Source organism: Crotalus tigris, unplaced genomic scaffold, assembly GCF_016545835.1.
Source record: "Crotalus tigris isolate CLP2741 ecotype Arizona unplaced genomic scaffold, ASM1654583v1 scf7180000019844.519500, whole genome shotgun sequence".
NCBI classification, from domain to species: Eukaryota; Metazoa; Chordata; class Lepidosauria; order Squamata; family Viperidae; genus Crotalus; species Crotalus tigris.
Genome location: NW_024097737.1, coordinates 267,425 through 285,425, shown reverse-complemented (window position 1 = coordinate 285,425; position 18,001 = coordinate 267,425). Strand labels below are relative to the sequence as shown.

The window sequence follows — 18,001 nt, the reverse complement described above, 5'->3', positions numbered from 1 at the left end:
AATTGTCCTAAATATGAGTCAGTTGCCAAGCATTTGAATTTTGATTATGTGACCGTGGGGGAATGCTGCAACAGTTGTGTGAAAAACACATGAATGGTTATAATTCGAGGACTACCTGTAACTGCTTACCTCTTCTTTGTGGTTTTAATTTTATACTCGCAACCAACTGCGTGATTGATTGGGCTGAGAGAGAAAGATTTGCCCAAAATCATCCAGCGACCTCGATCACTGAAGCAAGACTTGAACCCAGATACAGCCTCTAGAATATAAGGCTTCCATCTGCATTCTCACCTCTGCTCTCCTCATGTATATATGAATTGCAATGTCCCAAAGCCAAAAAGTAAATCTCTAGAGCAGAAAGTCCTCAAATATACCCGTGGTAGTTCTCGAGTTATGACTGTAATGAAGCCTGCCCATTATGGTCATAAATCATAATTGCGATTTATGTTCAGTTCTGACAAGGCTCAGGGTGGACTCAGCCTTCCGTCCTTCCGAGGTTGGTAAAATGAGGACCCAGATTATTGGGGGCTAAGAGGCTGACTCTGAAAACCACTTAGAGAAGGCTGTGAAACACTGTGAAGCGGTATATAAGTCTAAATGCTATTGCTAAGTGCTACGTCTGTCTGTCTGTCTGTCTGTCTGTCTATATCTATCTATCTATCTATCTGTAGTATTGCAGACTAATTGTCTGTCTGTCTGTCTGTCTGTCTGTCTATATCTATCTATCTATCTATCTGTAGTATTGCAGACTAATTGCCCATAGCCTGGAGTTCGATCCTGTCTGTCTGTCTGTCTGTCTGTCTATCTATCTATCTATCTATCTATCTATCTATCTATCTATCTATCTGCAGTATTGCAGACTAATTGCCCATAGCCTGGAGTTCGATCCTGTCTGTCTGTCTGTCTGTCTGTCTATCTATCTATCTATCTATCTATCTATCTGCAGTATTGCAGACTAATTGCCCATAGCCTGGAGTTCGAGTCTATCTATCTATCTATCTATCTATCTATCTGCAGTATTGCAGACTAATTGCCCATAGCCTGGAGTTCGATCTGTCTGTCTGTCTGTCTATCTATCTATCTATCTATCTATTATCTGCAGTATTGCAGACTAATTGCCCATAGCCTGGAGTTCGATCCTGTCTGACTGAAGGTTGACTCAGCCTTCCATCCTTCTGAGGTTGGTAAAATGAGGACCCAGATTGTTAGGGGCAAATAGGCTGACTCTGCAAACTGCTTAGAGTGGGCTGTAAAGCACTATGAAGCAGTACATAAGTCTTGTGCTATTGCTAAGTGCTGTCGCTATAATGCTGGACACACGGGTTGGTTATGTGACCATTTTTGCCGTCGTTAAGCAAGCATGGCAGTCATAAGTGCAAGCCCATTGTTTGCTATGGACTCGGTTTTGCCCAAAACTGGAAGTAAGTGCTAGTTTTCCACAAAATGCTGTCAAGTGACCACAGGATGTTGCAAGCAGTCATAAATGTGGCTGTGTTGCCAAGCTCCCAAAGTGTGGTCACATGACTGTGAGGAGGGGAAGCCAATCATCAGAATTTCAGATTTGAATCCTGTTCTCTTTTTCAGATAGATCATAACTTCAAACAGTCACTAAGTCAGTGGTACTCAACCTTTTTAATGCCGCGACCCCCAACCATTCGTAAGTCGAGGACTACTCAACCAGTCATGAGTCGAGGACTACTCAACTGGTGCAGCACCATTTGCAGAATGGGACTTTTGGTGGGCTCAGCAGGGCAGAGACAGCCTGGACAATTCCTATTGGCTTTTGAAAGCCAATAGAATGAGACTCTATTCAAGAGAGTCTATTCATTGGCTTTCAAAAGCCAATAGAATAAAAGGGAGTAGCACAGCTAAGGAAAAGGGGGGGGGGGAAATGGCGGACTGCGTTGTTTGGCGACCCCCATGAAATGATCGTTCGACCCCAAATGGGGTCCCGACCCACAGGCTGAGAACCACTGCACTAAGTGATCTGTCTTAAATCAAGGACTATCTGTAGCAAGGGTTACATCTTTATGTTAATTCAAAGAATTATGTCCATTTTTAAGACAAAATAAAGCTTATATTTAAAAAAAATAGGATCTCTCAACCTTCTCTTCAATTTAGATCAGTTTTAAGAGCATCTAAAGGAATACAGAAATATAATCAAATCTGCAAAGCTAATGTGAATAAAATATCCCAAAGTAGCTGGGCGGGGGGATCATTTTTACCTAAAGAAGATAAAACTACAACTGAGGATAATTTCGAAATAAAAGATTGAAGAACTTTTTTTTTTTACAAAAAGTATCTTGAAGTGGTACCAGAAGAAGGGGTGGGGGCTAGCTTATGGCTAACATTGCATTCGTTGTTAAATTTAAATCATTCACATTTTTCTTTACATTTTTAGTACATTTGTTTTACATCCTTTTCTATCTAGTAAAGATGATGGGAATAAAGACCTCATAAGTGAAAAAAAAACTTAAATGTTTGACTAGAGTATGGTGAACTGCAATTTGGACACCTTGAACATTTCAAAACTTAAATAGTATAAGCTGAGATTATATGCATATGATTATTTATCGCTAATGGCAATTAATTGGTAAGTACATTGGGCAAGAATTTAACTTCTTTCTTTTATTATCAATATAGAACTATCAATAGCAGAAAGTTTAAATATACCGCAGGACACAAATTATCCCCAAACGGAATCTGTATTACAAAGCAGCAGAAACGAAAGGGATGATAATACAGTTTTTAAAACTATGGTAAGTACTTTCAGAACAAATTAAGCTTTAATAAACTTAAGCAATAGGTGTATTTCCATCAAAATGGGTAAACTGGGCTTGACAAATTACAGCTTCCTCCTCCTAAACCAGTGGTGGTGAACCTATGGCATGGGTGTCAGAGGCAGCACTCAGAGCCCTCTTTGTGAGCACGCATGCCATCGCCCCAGTCCTAGGCCTTCAGCTGGGTTTTATAAAACCTTTTCGCTTTAGGCCTCCACCACTGTGTGCAAAAAAAAAAAAGGTTCAATCAGTCAATTTCAACTTCTCGTGGGAAAAAAAAAGATCTTGCAAAGTTGGAATTGATTGATTGAACTTTTTAGTCCCACCCAGTCTGCCGTTACCACCGTAGCCACACCCACCCAATGGACCACACCCACCCAGTGGGCTACACCCACCCGGCACCCGACGATGCATAAGTGGGTTTTGGGTTGCAGTTTGGGCACTTGGTCTCTAAAAGGTTCGCCATCACTGTCCTAAATCTTCTAAAATGTTAATATTTAACATCCCAGATGCCTAAAAGTCCATCACACTCTTGAACAGGAGTGAGACGGATATATTTTTGACTTTCAAACTTTCCAGGTCCTGATATTCCTATTTGATTAGTATTTTTACTAATATTAGCCAAATCCTTCCCTGCTTAACTTTTAGAGATCACAAGCTCATCTGGGTACGGTCACTTAAATGATCACTTATTTATATTTACTTATTAAAGTATCTATTTGTGGCTTTTTCCATATCAAAGCATAATTCCTGATGACTTACAACATTGACATTTATAACAACGATGAGCCACAGTTAAAATGTAAATTTGATAAAGAGACAGTTCATAAATATTATGGACTATATAATTTCATTCACAAATGCCCAGATAAATGGGGTTTATATCTGATTTGCCTGCAGGAATGATTATATGGCGCTTCTAACCCCGTTTTTTTTTTCATGATGGTTGGATTAAAAGATAAAATTTGATCTCAACTTATCTGGTGAGGTGATAAGCTATCCAGTTGAATGGGGATTTCATAGCTTCAGTTCAACCCTCAGTATACTGAAGGAGAAATTTTAGGGGTGTGAAGGGTCTCAGAGAAAAAAAGAAGTCATAATATTTTGTGTTTCTAATTAAGAATTGCCTGAAACACAGAATTGTTTGCAACAGGATGTCATGTTTTCCACTTGCCCCTTCCATTATTTTCTCATTATTTCTTTTTTTGTGTGTGTGTGAAGTATAACATTCAGCAGAGAAATATAGACTCCATTTTAACAGTTCATTTGCTGCAGAATAATAAACACAGGAGCAGAACAGCAGAGCTGGCACCGATCCACTTTCCCCCCTCTTGTTTTAATACCAGGAATCGGTTAATGAAGTATTTGCTTGGTCCGATGACCTCTTGCCATTTTCAGTACAACAAGAATCCGAGAACGAGCAAGCTGTCTTGGAAAATGTAATGTTTACAATCATCTAACCTTCTTCACGGGAGAATAGTGACCACTTGTGGGATAATCTGAATCTGGACAATGGACCCAGGGGGAAGGTTAACCTACTTATACTACTCTTTTCCGAATATATATGTTTTCTGAGGTTTTCGCGGGTGTTTATATGTAGGTCTTTGGTTATTCAGGTTTTCTCCTGCGTCAAATTAGAAGTGTCTTGGCGACGTTTCGACGAAGTCCCATTCGTCATCTTCAGGCTGGTGTTTTCGGCTTCGTGCTTCTAGGAGCAATGTGTGATCGTAGCTGTTTCTTCCTTTTAACTGCCAGTGGGGGTATGAACTGATTGGATGGGAGCTTGGCTGTGTTCTGATTGGGTGGAGGTGTGTTCTGATTGGTTAGGGGCTTGGCTGTGCTCTGATTGGATGGGGGGTTGGCTGTGCTCTGATTGGATGGGGGAGTGTTCTGTTTGGGTGGGGGCTTTGTTGTGCTTGGGTTAGTCTGAGTTGCAGGGGGATTTGAGATGGTGAGCTGCATTGCTGTCGTTCATCAACAATCAGTTCATACCCCCACTAGCAGTTAAAAGGAAGAAACAGCTACGATCACACATTGCTCCTAGAAGCAAGAAGCCGAAAACACCAGCCCGAAGATGACGAATGGGACTTCGTCGAAATGTCGCCAATACACTTCCAATTTGATGCAGGAGAAAACCCGAATAACCAAAGACCTACATACAAACACCCGCGAAAACCTCAGAAAACACACACACACCCACACACCACTAAATGTCCGCTCCTTGAATCTCTGGCTATCCCAGCATCCCCGCAGTCACATGACCGCGATCTGTGGTGTTTGGCAACCCATTTTCACAACCAGTTGCCAAGCACACCTAAATTTGCAACTTTCCCTACCGGCTTCCCCAGAAACTCAAAAGGAGACAACAGCAGGGAAGATCTCCAATCGCTGGGCTAAGCCTCCCCCACCCCCATACCTCTCCATATCCCCTCTTTCCATCATCACTTAACCTTAGCAATGGCAGTACTTGCAATCCCAGTTACTATCATTCACTGAATCCCATTCTCATTAGGCAATGCAACTTCCTGATCGCTTCCCCACAACCAAAGTCAGCGGGGAAGCCTGACAGGAAATAACAAGACCCTGGCCCCGCAGGCAGGTGACTGCTGCTAGACAGGGGAGGAAGGGAGGGGAAGGGCAGAGGATGGGGAGAGTGTATGGGAATGCACAAGAGCGGTGCAGGAGATGTGTGCAAAAGGGTGTGGGAAAGGTACTGCATAGATCAGAGTAAGATGAGGGGTACAGGTTGAGGAGGGTGCACATTGGTGCATAAGAGATACCTCGTAAGGCCACACCTGGAATACTGCAGCCAATTTTGGTCACCATATTACAAAAAAGATGTTGAGAGACTGGAAAAAATTCAGAGAAGAGCAGGTAAGATGATCAGAGGCCTGGAGACTAAAACATACGAAGAACGGCTGCAGGACTTGGGTTTGGCTAGTCTAAAGAAAAGAAATAGGGGAGACACGATAGCAGTGTTCCAGTATTTGAGGGGCTGCCACAAAGAAGAGGGGATCACATTGTTCACCAGAGCCCCGGAGGGAAGGACGAGAAATAATGGTTGGAAATTGATCAAGGAGAGAAGCAACCTGGAATTAAGGAGAAACTTCCTGACAGTGAGGACAATTAAGCTTGCCACCAGAAATCGTGGGCGCTCCATCACTGGAGGTTTTTAAGAAGAGACTGGACAATCACTTATCTGAGACGGTGTAGGTTCTCCTGCTTGAGCAGGGGGCTGGACTAGAAGACCTCCAAGGTCACTTCCAGCTCTATTCATGTGGGTCAGGGAGAAGTACGCATAGGGAGGGTGGCCTAGAGGCACCACACAGGTTGCAAATGCTGCAAGAGCATAGTGGCAACCGGGATGCTTTCTTAGGATTTTTTTCTTTTTTTGCTCAGCTGGTAATATCAATGGAATAATAAAATTTAATTTGTATTTTTGATTTGAATGTGATTTGCATTATCCTTTGTTCATTGTGTTGTAAGCTATTTCTTTTTTTTTTAAAGCCCTTTAAGGATAACCAGATATAGTTTCAAAAAAAGTAAATAACGTCTCTGATACTTCTATGTTGTATGGACATTTGTACTGATACATTTAATCAACTTTATTGAAGTATGGGGAATTTAGTTATGTAGCTCGCTTTGCCAAATCAGTTATGTAGAACAAATGTTCATAGTGAAATTTCCTAGAGAGAATGCTAACTAGAAGACAGTCACAAGATTTGGGAAGACATTAATGACATATGACTATGCTTTATTTTTTTTTATGCTTCCTTTCATTATCGTTCAGATGAATTTTACAACTAAGTGATTGTTTTAATCTGTGATATAGGGATATCAGACAAGTCATTTGGACTACGAAGAACAAAGAAGAAGTAAGAGAACACTAAAACTATTAAATACTTTCCGGGTAAGATATAATAGACTATAATAAACCTTTCTTTCTAGTTTTAAACATTATTGTTGATAATAAAATATAGAAAACAACATAAATAGAATGAATTCACACACACAAACACATAAAATAATGGAAAAACTGTAAATATACTATAGTGATTAAAACAAATGTGAATTGGGAAAAGGCAGAAACGGTAAGAGAAGAGACCTATATAAAAGCTATGAACCTATTAATAAAAATAAATTCAATATCTAAGCACATTATTAAATCTAGAACCATCTAATAAAAGACTGCTTCATCTTCACATTTTAAGCTGCAAAGACTTTTCAAAAACTTCTCCAGAATTTGTCCCTTGAAATCCAGAGGATATTTGTCATTTTATTTCTGTAAAATTATCCTCTTTGCTGTGCCCCAGGCTCAAGCCAAAGCTCTTCGTGAAGTGGCAGATAGTGTGTTTTAGAAATATAATCCAACATCATGTTAAGGTCTTTTATCATTTTTACCAAGCCGTAATTCTAGCCTGCTTTTATTCCTAAACGGCTGGGGACTTATCCTACTTTTCCTGAACTGAAAATCAACATTAAGAAAACCAAGATCATGGCATCCAGCCCTCTCAATTCCTGGCAAATAGATGGGGAAGAAATGGAGGTAGTGACAGATTTTATCTTCCTGGGCTCCAAGACCACCGCAGATGGGGACTGCAGCCAAGACATTAAAAGACGCTTGCTCCTGGGGAGGAAAGTTATGGCAAATCTAGACAGCATACTAAGAAGCAGAGACATCACCCTGCCAACAAAAGGGCGTATAGCCAAGGCCATGGTTTTCCCAGTTGCAATGTATGGCTGTGAAAGTTGGACCATAAGAAAGGCTGAGCACCGAAGAATGGAGGCCTTTGAACTCTGGTGCTGGAGAAGACTCCTGCGAGTCCCCTGGACTGCAAGACGTTCAAACCGGTCAGTCCTGGAGGAGATCAACCCCGACTGCTCTTTAGAAGGCCAGATCCCGAAGTGGAAACTCAAGTCCTTTGGCCCCCTAATGAGAAGGAAGGACTCCCTGGAGAAGAGCCTGATGCTGGGAAAGATGGAGGGCAAGAGAAGAAGGGGACGACAGAGAAGGAGGGGGCTGGATGGAGTCCCTGAAGCAGGAGGCGTGAGCTTGGACTCCAGAAGATGGTAGAGGACAGGAAGGCCTGGAGGAATGTAGTCCATGGGGTTGCAATGGGTCGGACACGACTTCGCAACTAACAACAACAAAAGTAGCTGGGGGGACTGCAGTCAAGACATTAAAAGATGCTTGCTTCTGGGGAGGAAAGCTATGGCAAATCTAGACAGCATACTAAAAAGCAGAGACATCACCCTGCCAACAAAAGTGCGTATAGTCAAGGCCCTGGTTTTCCCAGTTGCAATGTATGGCTGTGAAAGCTGGACCGTAAGAAAGGCTGAGCACCAAAGAATGGAGGCCTTTGAACTATGGTGCTGGAGAAAACCTCAGGGTGCAAAAATGGTATGCCGCCACACCTCGATGCGCGAAAACAGTCCGGCGCCGTGCTTCGGGGCGCAGAAAGCGCCGTGCACAAGAACGAGGCAGGGCTAGCGAGTATCACACAAGCACTAGCCCCGCCCCCATTTGCATCAGGCACATGCCCGTCGCCCCATGCGGACGAATGCACCTGCACATGCACGTATAATGCTTCCCCCTCCTTTTCCTCCGGTCCGCCAATCAAGAAAAGTTGGTGACCTCTGGGTTAGAACTCTAACTCTGCCCACTGCCAAGAATTCGATCCTGACTGGCTCAGGGTTGACTTGCCCAGTCATCCTTCCAAGATCAGTAAAATGAAGGCTCAGATTATTGGGCGCCATATGCTGACTCTAAACTATTTAGAGAGGTCTGTAAAGTACTGTGAAGCGGTATATAAGTCTAAGGCAGTGTTTCTCAACCTTGACCATTTTAAGGCATGTGGACTTCAACTCCCAGAATTCCACAGCCAGCATTGCTGGCTGTGGAATTCTGGGAGTTGAAGTCCACATGCCTTAAAATGGTCAAGGTTGAGAAACACTGGTCTAAGGGCTATTGCTATAGTCGCAGTGTCCTGGGGTCACATGGTGACCTTTGCAACCTTGTGAAAAGCAAAGTCAACAGAGAAGCTAGATCCACCTAACAACCATGTTACTGACTTAACTACTGCAGTGATTCACTTAACAACTGTGGCAAGAAAAGTCATCAAACGGGACAAAAGTCACTTAACATCTGCCTTGCTTGGCAACAGAAATTTTGGACTCAGTTGTAGTCATAAGTTGAGCACTACATAAGAAGCATCATAAGCTTAAGACGTGTATCCTAAATATTAGACTTTGTGATGAATTGGGATAAAGGGAACTTTGGTTACTTAAAACTTGGAAATTATAAATATTAAATGTTAAATATTAATGGGAAACTAAAAATTGGGGGAAACTAATTAGGACATTGATTGCCTATAACAGACATGTCAAACACACGGCCCGAGGGCCGGATGCGGCCCGCGACATAGTTTCATGTGGCCCATGAATCCATCCTGGAAACAGTGAGGGAACGGCCCCCGCTGCCTTGGCCCTGGCCCAGGCCGGCCAGGAGCCAATGTACAATTTTGTGGTGGCCATCTATGCTGAAACGCATTCAGTCTTAGCTCCACAAGGCCGTCTGGAAACAGCGAGGAACCGGCCCCTGCCATGTCGGCCCCGCCCCCTGGGTGCATGCTGGGGAGGGGTCACCCTTTGTGAGGAATGAAGAAATGGACCACCGCCTGGAAGTGGCCAGCAAATGGCCCTCGCCTACTTCACATATCCGGCTTGATGGGCTCTGCTCTGGTCCACCCCCCTTCTGCCAGAGACCCTCATATCTATCCCACTCCTGCCCAGGCCCCCACAGGCATCCTTGACGCGAACGATGTAGAGCTGGCCATGCCCACCCAGTAGGCCACACCCACTCCATCCACGCCCACCCAGTAGGCCGCACTCCCCCCTAGGGCAACCACAATGCTGATGTGGCCCTCAATGAAATTGAGTTTGACACCCCTGGCCTATAAAGACTGAGTGTCAAAATAACCAGGATATGTATAAGCTAAAAATTATTGATAAATGTAAGGATGTTATTTTTATTTAATTGATACAATAAGAATTGTATTAATTTAAACACGAGACAGTAAACACTAAGGGGGAAACAGGAAATCTTTAATGTGGTAGTTGAGACTTGTACTAAAGATACTTGTATGTCATTGAATTATGGATTAACTCAGCTGCCACGTTGCTTTTTATAAATACTTAAATGTAAAATTAGAAAATCAATAAAACGTTAAAAAAAATAAAAAAGAAGCATCATAAGGTACTTAATACAATTAGGACAAAAATATTAAAACGTTAAGCATTACAAATTAGGACATTCAAATGGAGAGCAGACTGGACCAAGGCATAAACAGGATGGAGATGGATCATCTCATTTACTAGCCCTCTCCAGAATGGAACGCCCCCTTCTGGGCTCCAAACCAATAGGCAGAGCCAGATCTTCAGGCTCTTCCGGAAGGACATGAGGATACGAGCGGATTTAGCTAGTGGATTGTCCCTTCTGGCTACATGCTTGACAACATAGGACTTTGTTTCCAATTCTGCAGATTGGTTCTATCATCTTAGACTCTCTATTCATTTTCCTATCGACAGTTCTTGATCTGTTGTTGTTAGTTGCGAAGTCCTGTCCGACCCATCACGACCCCATGGACAACGTTCCTCCAGGCCTTCCTGTCCTCTACCATCTTCTGGAGTCCATTGAAGCGCACGCCTCCTGCTTCAGTGACTCCATCCAGCCACCTCCTTCTCTGTCGTCCCCTTCTTCTCTTGCCCTCCATCTTTCCCAGCATCAGGCCCTTCTCCAGTGAGTCCTTCCTTCTCATTAGGTGGCCAAAGTACTTGAGTTTCCACTTCAGGATCTGGCCTTCTAAAGAGCAGTCAGGGTTGATCTCCTCTAGGACTGACCGGTTGGATCGCCTTGCAGTCCAGGGGACTTGCAGGAGTCTTCTCCAGCACTTGATCCGTATGAACTGCAAAAAGGACACCGCTTCTCTCATAAAGCTGCTTATTGTCCACTTCAGATACAGAATTAGCCTCCGCTCGTAACACACCTGTCTTAGTTACTTCTTTTGTTTCTTCTTTTTCCCTCGCAGCACTTCGAACAGCAAGGAGCAAAGTCGTTCAGCTTTCTCTCCCTGTGCCAGAACCAGTGCAAGAAAGAAGTGGCGGAGAGCTTCTACAGCTTGCTGGTTCTACAGAAACAGCGAGCGATTGAGGTGGCCCAATCAGCTCCTTACGCCGACATTATAGTGACTGCGGGACCCAAGTTTCATACTCTCTGAAGACCAGAGAAGACCCCCCCCCCTTGAAAGATGGCTTGCTCAGATTGGAAACTCAACGCTCCCTTTAAGCAAAATTGAACATCCCTTCTCTGAGTCAAGTAGAGGCAACGACTAGCAAATAAGCCGTAATGTAAGTAGCCTGCCTAGCATTCAAGCCACATGCTGAAAGTTAAGAAAAGCATGGTTTTTAACTCATATTAAAAGTTACATGGACTATTTGTTTCTTCACGTTACGTTTGCTTATTTTTGGTTCTTCATACTTATTTACCAAACTGCCTGCTTTCAGGTATTCAGTGGAAGTCTCCAAAATTCCACCTTTTCAAGTCAAAAGTAATATAGGTGGGATGCCAGTTCTTCCCTTTGTCTTGTCTGACTCTCCTGGGCTGGCTCTTTTCTTCTTGTCTAAGAAAAATGAAATAGTAAATAAAATAACTGAAGCCAAATTACCCAGGAGAAAGCATTGGAAGGAGTAAGACTACGATAAAATAATGCGGTAAAGGTGTTTAAGCAGTGTCTAATTACGATATTTATATCCACGCTCGTTTAAATGGTGGATTTTTACTGTATGTTATTTTGTTCTTGAAAGCTTTGGTCTGTAATGTGGCCTTTTTTTTAAATTGATTAAATTTCTTAAACACCACAGAGAAACACAGTGGTTTTTTTATTTTTTAAAAAAGGGTTAATGTGGTCGTTATACGAACTGCAGGACTAGTGTCAACTGCTGAATCCGTGCCAAATTCTGTCCAGCCTCTGCTTAAAAACTCCAGAGCAGTGGTTCTCAACCTGTGGGTCGGGACCCCATTTGGGGTCGAACGACCATTTCACGGGGGTCGCCAAACAAGGCTGTCTGCCATTTTTCCCCCTTTTCTTTGGCCACGCCCCTGGCACCCGGTGATGTATAAGTGGTTGGGGGTCACCACAACATGGGGAACTGTATTATGGGGTCGCGGCATTACAAAGGTTGAGAACTACTGCTCCAGAGGAAGAAGAGTCTGCAGCCTCCCAAGACAATCTGTTCTACTGTTGAAGAGCTGACGCATTAGAAAGATCGAAAGGATCTGTCTCAAAATCAGATCACACTGGCCCTATTTTCATATCTAATTTGGAATGACCGAGATTGCAAGATCTAGTTTCACTTGATCTCCACATAGGAAAGTCAGCTCTGAAATGAACTATCCAAAAGGAACATTTACAAATTCCACCAAAGGATCTTGAACTGAAACGCTTTTGTGTGTGTCGATGAAGATTCCTAGTCATCCGGGTGATGATTGTCGCAAAGGTGCTTTTTCAAAAGGGAAGTGGACTTGGATTTTTTCCTTGAAGACTTTTCACTTCTCCTCCAAGAAGCTTCTTCAGTTCTGACTGAATGGTGGAGGATGGAAGGATTTATATTCCTAGCAATCAGTGTGCTGCAGTTGCCAAAAAAACCAACACAGTGCTGGGCTGCATTAACAGAGGGATAGAATCAAGATCACGTGAAGTGTTAATACCACTTTACAAGGCCTTGGTAAGGCCACACTTGGAATACTGCATCCAGTTTTGGTCACCACAATGTAAAAAAGATATTGAGACTCTAGAAAGAGTGCAGAGAAGAGCAACAAAGATGATTAGGGGGCTGGAGGCTAAAGCATATAAGGAAAGGCTGCTGGAATTGGGAATGTCCAGTTTAATGAAGAGAAGGACAAGGGGGGACATGATAGCAATGTTCCAGTATCTCAGGGGCTGCCCCAAAGAAGAGGGAGTCAAGCTATTCTCCAAAGCGCCTGAAGGCAGGACAAGAAGCAACGGGTGGAAACTAACCAAAGAGAGAAGCAACCTAGAACTAAGGAGAAATTTCCTGACAGTGAGAACAATTAACCAGTGGAACCACCTGCCTCCAGAAGCGGTGAATGCTCCAACACTGGAAGTTTTTAAGAAGAGACTGGACAGCCATTTGTCCGAAATGGTACAGGGTTACCTACCTGAGCAGGGGGTTGGACTAGATGACATTCAAGATCCCTTCCAACTTTATTATTATTATTATTCTTATGGATCATCGCACAGTCAGCCAGATGTTCAGACTGGATTTGGCATTTTGTCTACCTATCGAGTCCTTACCCAGGACCTGGGATAGGCAGATGTGGATGTTTGATGGTATTACAGATATCGTCGCAGGATGGAAGCAGATCCTAGTAAGGCCGCCTTTTGCAATTGACTAATGGCGAATTTGTCAATACCGATGGTGTTCAAGTGGTGCTCCAGTTGTTTTGGGATTGCACCCAAGGCGCCTATGACTATTGGTACTACCCTTGCTTGCTTTTGCCACAGTCTTTCTATTTCTATTTGTAGGTCTTTTATTATTATTATTATTATTATTATTATTATTATTATTATTATTATTATTATTATTATTATCTGGTTGTTCGTACTCTTTCTGAGAGTCATTGAGGCCACTTAGACGTTTAGTTATGATACCTCTTATCTCCCGTTTACAACACAGTCCTTTCAGCAGTTCCAAGAAGGCTCCACACCCATTTGCACCACTCAGGTGACCCTGAGGACACAGATAAACGTCCACGTTGCCTCAACAACCCTCAGAGAGAGTGCTAACAACCAGATGACTACAAGAAATAGAAACCCTTCCATCCTCCACCATTCAGTCAGAACTGAAGAAGCTTCTTGGATGAGAAGTAAAACGTGTTCAAAGGAAATGTCCAGTTCCCTGAAACACAAAGTGTTTCAGTTCAAGATCCTTTGGTGGAATTTGTAAATGTTCCTTTTAGATATTTCATTTCAGAGTTGGTTTTCTTATGTGGATGAGAAGTAAAACGTGTTCAAAGGAAAAAACAAAATCTAGTTGCCTTTTGAAAAAGCACTTTTGAGATACTTCGTCTGTTTGCGTGCCCCTGTTACACCAAATTTACCCTATAGAATTATTGTCTTTGTCTTGTTTAAAGCATGAGGGAAAAGAATACAGAATAATCCAGGAGTAACCCCATATCTACACCAAAGGGATGCTATTTGTTTTGGTTACCACACTGATAATTTCTTAACGTGCCCAAGCTTTCGGTAATGCAGGATCCGTACAAGAAACCAAAGCAAAACAGAATAACCTGGTTTAATGGGCCTTTGTTAGCTGGCCTACATAGACTAATGTGAATTAACAGAAGGGAAACAAAAATCCCTCTCTCCCAATGAGAAGACTCCTGCGAGTCCCCTGGACTGCAAGGTGATCCAACCGGTCAGTCCTGGAGGAGATCAACCCCGACTGCTCTTTAGAAGGCCAGATCCTGAAGTGGAAACTCAAGGACTTTGGCCACCTAATGAGAAGGAAGGACTCACTGGAGAAGAGCCTGATGCTGGGGAAGATGGAGGGCAAGAGAAGAAGGGGACGACAGAGAAGGAGGAGGCTGGATGGAGTCAATGAAGCAGGAGGCGTGAGTTTCAATGGACTCCAGAAGATAGTAGAGGACAGGAAGGCCTGGAGGAACATGGTCCAGGGAGTCACGATGGGTCGGACACGACTTCGCAACTAACAACATCAATCTATCCATATCTATCTATCTATCCATCCATCCATCCACCCACCCACCTCATGAGAAGGAAGGACTCCCTGGAGAAGAGCCTGATGCTGGGAAAGATGGAGGGCAAGAGAAGAAGGGGACGACAGAGAAGGAGGTGGCTGGATGGAGTCCCTGAAGCAGGAGGCGTGAGCTTCAATGGACTCCAGAAGATAGTAGAGGACAGGAAGGCCTGGAGGAACATGGTCCATGGGGTCACGATGGGTCGGACACGACTTCGCAACTAACAACAACAAACCACTGCTCTTAAGAGTTGGGGTGTATTGCTCAAAGATATAGCACAACTGATTTTTTCTTTCCAGCAATATTTTGCTGAAACTCTTCCAAGTTCTCAGGAGACGATTGAAGGAAAATTGCACCTTTCTTTCCAGACTCAACTTACTCACCTCTATCTAGCAGCATAGAAAGGTATTTTAAATCAAAACGCATGAATGCTCTAGTTAGCTCAATATTGCCCGAGGGATATCCTGCTATGGTAACGCTGAGCTCTGTTGGTATCCAGTACTTCCCCTGCCTCCTTTTCTTTTTCCTCGCAATTTTTAAGAAGAAGCTGGCCTGCCGGGAAGCAAGGTAGCCATCTCAGCAATGCCCACATTTCCAAGTTGCTCTTAGGACTCCTTTGAGACTCATAAGCCTCGTGAAATAAAAAAATCACCAGCCTCATTATTGGCGTGGGAGCTCACGGGCCCTATTAAAGCAGCAAATGTAAAAGTGACCACAGCCTATTTCAACATTCCAAGCGTGCCCCATTAAATGACATCTAACCAGCAGCCAACTTGGCAGGAGAAATTTCTGAGCTGTTTTTGCGAGCTTTCAGGAGCTTCCAGGCGTAACCCGTAAACACTTTATTTCAGTATCATTTTTTGCAATACGTAAACACAAAATGTTTACTGCGGAAACATTCTGGCATTCAGAGATCTTTAAAAACGACAAATGAAGTGGTTAACTGCTTTCAAAACAACGTTTCTTGAAAATGGACATTGAGTTGTGAGATAGATGATAGATAGACGGGTAGATTAACAGAGATTATAGGGACAGGCAGACAGACGGGATAGAGAGAGTGTGGATGGATGAATGGATGACTAGAATAGATGATAAGATACGGTGGCTAGATATTGTAGATGGATGGATAGATAGATAGAATGGATTGACAGATACAAAAGATGGATGGATAGATAGATACAATGGACAGATAAATACAATAGATGATAGAGATGGTGGATAGTTACTGTAGTTGATTGACAGAACAGAAAAAAGATAGATAGATAGATAGATAGATAGATAGATAGATAGATAGATAGATAGATAGATAGATAGATAGATAGATAGATCTATGGATAGATCTATGGATAGATGATGGATGGATGGATAGATGAACGGACAGACAGACCGACAGATGATACAATAGATACAATAAATGCAATAGACAGACAGACATGGAAGAAAATGAGTGTGACTTTAAAACTGGAGGAAGAAACATCAATAACTTGCGATATGCTGTGTTGTTAGTCTGACAACTGCACATAAAAATTATCTGGAAGCTTTAGTAATGAAAGTAAACTTTCAATGACTACATATTTTGTATTAGCTCTAGGAGCTACTCAGGGCTCTATTCTATTCTATTCTATTCTATTCTATTCTATTCTATTCTATTCTATTCTATTCTATTTTTATATTCTATTCTGTATTTCTATTCTATTCTATTTTTCTATTCTATACTGTATTTATATTCTGTAATTCTGTTCTATTCTGTATTTATATTCTATTCTATTCTAATTTCTATTCTATTCTGTATTTATATTCTATTCTATTCTGATCTATATTTCTATTCTATTCTGTATTTATATTCTGTTCTATTTTTCTATTCTATTCTGTATTTATATTCTATTCTGTATTTATGTTGTGTTCTGTAATTCTGTTCTATTCTGTATTTCTGTTCTAATTTCTATTCTATTCTGTTCTGTATTTCTGTAATTCTATTCTATTCTATTCTATTCTGTAGCAGACCATCTGATTTGTCTCTTGGGAAACCTAGATTGGTTCAAAATTGGGAAAGGAGTCCAGCAAGGCTGTATTCTGTCACCCTGCCTATTTCACCTATATGCAGAGCACATCATGAGAAAGGCAGGGCTAGAGGAATCAAAAGTTAGAATTAAGATTGCCAGGAGAAATATCAACAATCTAAGATATGCAGACGATACCACTCTAATGATAGAAAGTAAAGAGGAACTAAAGAAACTCTTGATGCAGGTGAAGAAGGAGAGTACAAAAGTTGGCTTGAAACTCAACATTAAGAAAACCAAGATCATGGCATCCGGCCTTCTCAATTCCTGGCAAATAGATGAATAAGAAATGGAGGTAGTGACAGATTTTATCTTCCTGGACTCCAAGATCACCGCAGATGGGGACTGCAGCCAAGAAATTAAAAGACGCTTGCTCCTGGGGAGGAAAGCTATGGCAAATCTAGACAGCGTACTAAAAAGCAGAGACATCACCCTGCCAACAAAAGTGCGTATAGTCCAGGCCATGGTTTTCCCAGTTGCAATGTATGGCTGTGAAAGTTGGACCATAAGAAAGGCTGAGCGTAAAAGAATTGAGGCCTTTGAACTATGGTGCTGGAGAAGACTCCTGCGAGTCCCTTGGACTGCAAGGCGTTCAAACCGGTCAGTCCTAGAAGAGATCAACCCCGACTGCTCTTTAGAAGGCCAGATCCTGAAGTGGAAACTCAAGTACTTTGGCCCCCTAATGAGAAGGAAGGACTCCCTGGAGAAGAGCCTGATGCTGGGAAAGATGGAGGGCAAGAGAAGAAGGGGACGACAGAGAAGGAGGTGGCTGGATGGAGTCCCTGAAGCAGGAAGCGTGAGCTTCAATGGACTCCAGAAGATGGTAGAGGACAGGAAGGCCTGGAGGAACGTGGTCCATGGGGTCGCGATGGGTCGGACACGACTTCGTAACTAACAACAACTATTCTACTCTATTCCATTCCATTGCGTGCATCTGCAGCAGCTTTAATGCAACTAAATGTGGAGGAGAAGTGTACACAATCATTAGGACATCAGGAGAATGGTAGGAGAACGGGATATTCCAGCTGACTGTTGGAGAACAAAACGCAGCGAGGATGACGGAGGGCCTGTTGTCTTCCTGCTTAGATCAACACTCAAAAATAGAGACCCCATTTTGGAGGCCAGTAAATGGCAGAGAGGGACTGTCGACAATCACAGCATCCTCACAGTGATAAAAAATGCGATATATTTACAGCAGCTGCAGCGTCCCGGTGTCACGTGATCACCATTTGTAATCTTCCCAGCTGGTTTCCGACAAGCAACCTCAACAGGAGAAGCCAGATTTGCTTAACGACCACACGCTTCCCTTAACGACTAGCAGT

General features: G+C 42.7%; 1 protein-coding gene across 1 annotated transcript in view; it reads left to right on the top strand.

Annotated features, from left to right (window-relative positions):
• RAD21L1 (RAD21 cohesin complex component like 1) overlaps positions 1-11,219 on the top strand; it is a 31,517-nt gene extending 20,298 nt beyond the window's left edge. Inside the window, exons 11-14 of the mRNA XM_039364785.1 lie at positions 2,644-2,759; positions 4,127-4,219; positions 6,613-6,690; positions 10,868-11,219. Coding sequence (XP_039220719.1) covers positions 2,644-2,759; positions 4,127-4,219; positions 6,613-6,690; positions 10,868-11,056 — 476 coding nt within the window. The 3' untranslated portion in view covers positions 11,057-11,219. The remainder of the gene's footprint in view (positions 1-2,643; positions 2,760-4,126; positions 4,220-6,612; positions 6,691-10,867) is intronic.
• Positions 11,220-18,001: the final 6,782 nt, after the last annotated feature.